Source organism: Miscanthus floridulus, chromosome 5 (genome assembly GCF_019320115.1).
Source record: "Miscanthus floridulus cultivar M001 chromosome 5, ASM1932011v1, whole genome shotgun sequence".
NCBI lineage: Eukaryota > Viridiplantae > Streptophyta > Magnoliopsida > Poales > Poaceae > Miscanthus > Miscanthus floridulus.
Window position 1 is genome coordinate 114,034,096 of NC_089584.1, and position 4,052 is coordinate 114,038,147.

Below are 4,052 nucleotides of genomic sequence, written 5' to 3' on the forward strand. Positions count from 1 at the left end.
ATTTGTGCCCACTCTCATATCTTGGTTTTGCCGTTTTGGCAAGTAGTTGGGATAAAATGTTAAACATGCACAATGAAAATGATAATAGACACAAGACATAGTAGTGCTTATAAAAGACCAAAAAAATTGTGAAAAAATATATTGCTCAAGTTACAATGCTCAAACAAGGACCTAGTCTAACAAGAAAAGTCTAGCTCGGACGTGCAAGAACTGTTAGAGGCCCATCTACAGGCTACCGTATGGCCCAAGGCCTATTAGTTGCATGGCTAGGCTGTGGCTCAGGCTGTGCAACGATTCCAACGAAGCTGCTAAAAAGGCCGGTTTCTAAAAAAAACATGGCCACATGGGGCGTGGGCGTATGGACATGATCTGCCTTTTTTTCCTCTGGGAAAAAAATCCCTTTGACTCCCTCAACTATTATCGAAGTCTCATTTACCTTATCCATGTGAAAAATTGTACGTTTGTGTCTCTTCAAATCTTGATACTGTTATTTCATCATAAACAGTTTCAATAGTACCACATCGTTGTTCCATGCTAATTGTAGCTTCCACATGTCACTCGCTAACTCTCCCTCCCTCTCTTATTTTCCATCTACACCAACATACCGCTAATAGCATTCTCTCCCCCCCCCCCCCCCCCCCCCCCCCCCACCCCCACCCACAACTCCAACAAATTATGCGGCGGTGGCTTGGTAGAAGCTCGGAGCTCGGCTATCTCCTCACTATTCTTGTACGGAGGGAGCGCCACCATGAGTCCATGGCTCATCCTCCATCAGAGTCCCAATCTATTTATATTTTTTAGAATTTTAGAAGCTTAGAGATATTTTGGTTAAAACACAGCTTATCAAATATTTATCGAACTTTTTTAATAATTAAAAAAGGATAAGACCATATTGGAAATCATTTCTAAACGGGAGAGGAGGTGATTTAAATGACTTTTATATTTTAGAGGGTTTATCCAATTTTATTATAGTTCGACGAGGAAAAATTGACTTCGATGATAGTCCTAGGAGGCTTCCTCCCTAACCATGAATAAGATTCTGGTTTTTGGGTTCCTCCGGGCTTAAAAGGGATGGCCGAGTCCCTCGTCCGTTTGGTGAAGGCACCGATGGCGGACGGTGAATGAGGTGGCGAGATGACTGATGCTCACGTGGGAGATGAAAAGGAGGTGGACGGAGGGGGGGGGCAAGTTAGGACAAGAAACAATAACACAATGGTGGATAATTTTGTTTATTTTTAATCTTTTTAAAAGTATTTTTAATTCTAATTCCAGCAGGATTATTTTTTAACACTAACTCTTTTGGCCGTGCCAAACTCCTTGGCGTGACAAATACACATTGGCACTCCTGTTGTATTTGTCACGCAAGGGGGTTTGGCGCGGCCAAAAGGTTTAGTTTTAAAAAAAAAATACAACTAGAGTTAGAATTAAAATTTTCTTTTTAAAAAGATTAAAAAATAAAAAATCATCGTGGACCGGTGAGTGGGCCTGGAATGATGCATGGGCTGGGTTTATGTTGCAGGGACATGAGAAGAACGAGACCACGAGAGTATACACATGTTTCTCCAGAATGATAGCAGCATCCTTCGTAACAGACACTACTAGGCTGCCTTCAATGCAGCACTTCCTGGGAAACGTATCCCCCCTCGACGCCTTTCATTGAGCAATGGGAGTATGGGACACACACATACTTCATGCTACACGTGTTTTCAGCAGGCACAAACGGTGTGCTGCCACCGTGCACAACCAGACATCTCAATTTTCTATAGGGATGCTTAGCTTAGGCAATAAATCTGATATCATATCATTCGCTATGATGGTTATAATGTACAAAGATCAGACAGGAGATAGATGCCCCTCTCCATAGAAAGCACCAAAAAGCAAAGATACATGTCAATTCAAGGTCTCTAGAACCCATTCATCTCTAGGAGATAGGTGCGCCTCTTCATCAGCGCCTTCGTAGCAAACCTCAAGGGTCCATCGAACGCGCCTGAAACAAAGGCGTCAACTTCCTTCCGATTGCCATGACCACTGCTGCTACCATCGCTGGCAGGCTTGATGACAAGCAAGGTTGCACCTTGCAATGCCAAGCCGCCAGGCAATTCGAGGTACTGAGCGTATTTCAGCTTCATGTTACATGCTGGTACCTGTGTCCTGTTAGAACATGGCGAGGCTGACAACTGGTGTTCCCTGAAATCCTTCAGCTGCTCTGCCCCCATGGAGAGTGCGCCCTGCCCCTCAGCATCTGCCAAGACCAGGCTCCTCAGCGTTGGATGATCATTGATGATTGATCGCAAAAGATAATGCCTTGTCGACGCAGCAATCAAACAGCTGATAGTCCATACAACGCGGAGTTTCAGCCCACCATTGGTATAGAAAGATTCTGGCATGCTTCCATTGTCATCCAATGACGGCTCATGCCCATTGCCACCGGCCTTGCGATCAACCAAGGTTCCACCCAGGATCACACAATTCTGAAGTGTACTGCCATATTCAGCTCGCCACTTCAGTAGAACCCCCTCCTCGACGGCAACATCTCCAGAGGGGAGCTCCACCTGAAGATTGCGAACATGGGAGAAGTTCTTCAGCACCTGCACAGGCGAATGCTGGGAGAGCTGAGGGAAGAGTGGCCGCCCTGTGCTATTGGGACTCTGCATATCATGGAAGGGCTTGGCGATCGCGAACAGCATCAGCTTGAACAAATGTGAGATAATGTTATGGGGCTTTGGCGACAACAGGTTCAGAGCGTCATCGGAGTCACCGTCCACAGTCACAACGTGGTCAATCTTGACACACACATCGTGGACGAGGGGAACCAGGCCACTGAATCGCTTGGACACGGCAGAGCACCTGCCAAGTGAACGCACGTCCTCGAGCTTGTTCAGGATCAGCAGCACCAGAGAATCAGGCAAGCAGTCGAATTGGTCAAACTCCAGGACCGGGTCAGCGTGGATTCGAGCCTTGGTATGCATTGCCCGGTTCAAAAGTCGTCTCTATCTGCTTCTTCAGAAATTGCTAAGAAACAGCTGAATCTTATATTGTCGAGAAGAATGGTGTGGGCCAGCTAATAAATCTTCAGGTCTTCGAATTCAATCGGTTTCCTGAAACAAGAGAGGCAACGAACTACAGTAAACAACGCATTCGACGGAGAAAGCAAGCTAGTGGTACAAAACAACATGCATCACACAAGTTTGATGTAGGAAACGAACTGAACTAAACTAGAAGCAAAGCAACATCACATATTTATATCAGATAGAAGACGGAAAAATATCACAAAAATCGCCAGGCAGTACTACTTCTAAAATCGCCAGGCAGAACAACTACTTCTAAAATGTAAAGACTGCTTGAACACGATGGCAAGCAATTAAAACTGAGAAGAGAATTAACTACGACTCGGCAGATAGATAAATTCTCCTAGAACTTATCAAATAAGACAAGGATTTACCTCAAAAAAGGTCACCACGAGTGCAGCTACGGACACCTCAAGAGTCCAAAGTAATGTCGTGCTCCAAGAACCCGATCTGTCGCCGGAACCCAGCCGGATCCAGGCCCCGCCGAGGTGGCCACCACAGCCTCGCCCAAGACCACTCCAGCAACGGCCGCAAAATCGGCGCCTTCAAGCTGGGAAATCAACGAATAGCTCACGGAGTGGAGCACAACTCAGCTTCGAGACCCAACAATCCGATTGATGCTCCGAGGAGGGAGGAGGGTTTCGCGCAAGCTGCAGGAGGAGGATGCGCGACCTGGGGGGGGGGGGGGGGGGGGGGGGATTTTTCGCTTTGGGCTTCGGGGACAGTTTCCTTCGCGAGGAGAAATGCGCCGGCCGCTCGGCTCGGCGCGGCTTTAATACCAGTAGTAGAGTGGTAGGATTCTCGGGGAGGTAAAGTGCGGGCCCCGCCAGGGCGAGGTGATTCGTTGGCGCTTGCGCCGCGACGGCGTGGCGGCCCCGGTACGGCGTTACGGGGATAAGAGCATGGTTAAGAAGGCGTTTGGTCTGAACTAAATTTTAGTCCATGTCACATCGGACGTTCGGATGCTATTTAGGAGAACTAAAT

At 47.3% G+C, this 4,052-nt stretch overlaps 1 protein-coding gene across 1 annotated transcript; it reads right to left on the reverse strand.

Moving 5' to 3' along the window:
• Window positions 1–1,777: 1,777 nt before the first annotated feature.
• Window positions 1,778–3,721, reverse strand: LOC136453123 (F-box protein At4g18380-like). Its single transcript, XM_066453697.1, has 2 exons — window positions 3,443–3,721; window positions 1,778–3,098 (listed from the first exon to the last, which is right to left on the reverse strand). Exon 2 carries the CDS (start codon window positions 2,967–2,969, stop codon window positions 1,905–1,907), a length of 1,065 nt encoding a protein of 354 aa, XP_066309794.1. The 5' UTR covers window positions 2,970–3,098; window positions 3,443–3,721; the 3' UTR covers window positions 1,778–1,904.
• Window positions 3,722–4,052: the final 331 nt, after the last annotated feature.

Excerpts from the sequence above, each read along its gene's own strand:
- LOC136453123 (XM_066453697.1), bottom strand. The coding sequence starts at position 2,969 with ATGCATACCAAGGCTCGAATCCACGCTGACCCGGTCCTGGAGTTTGAC.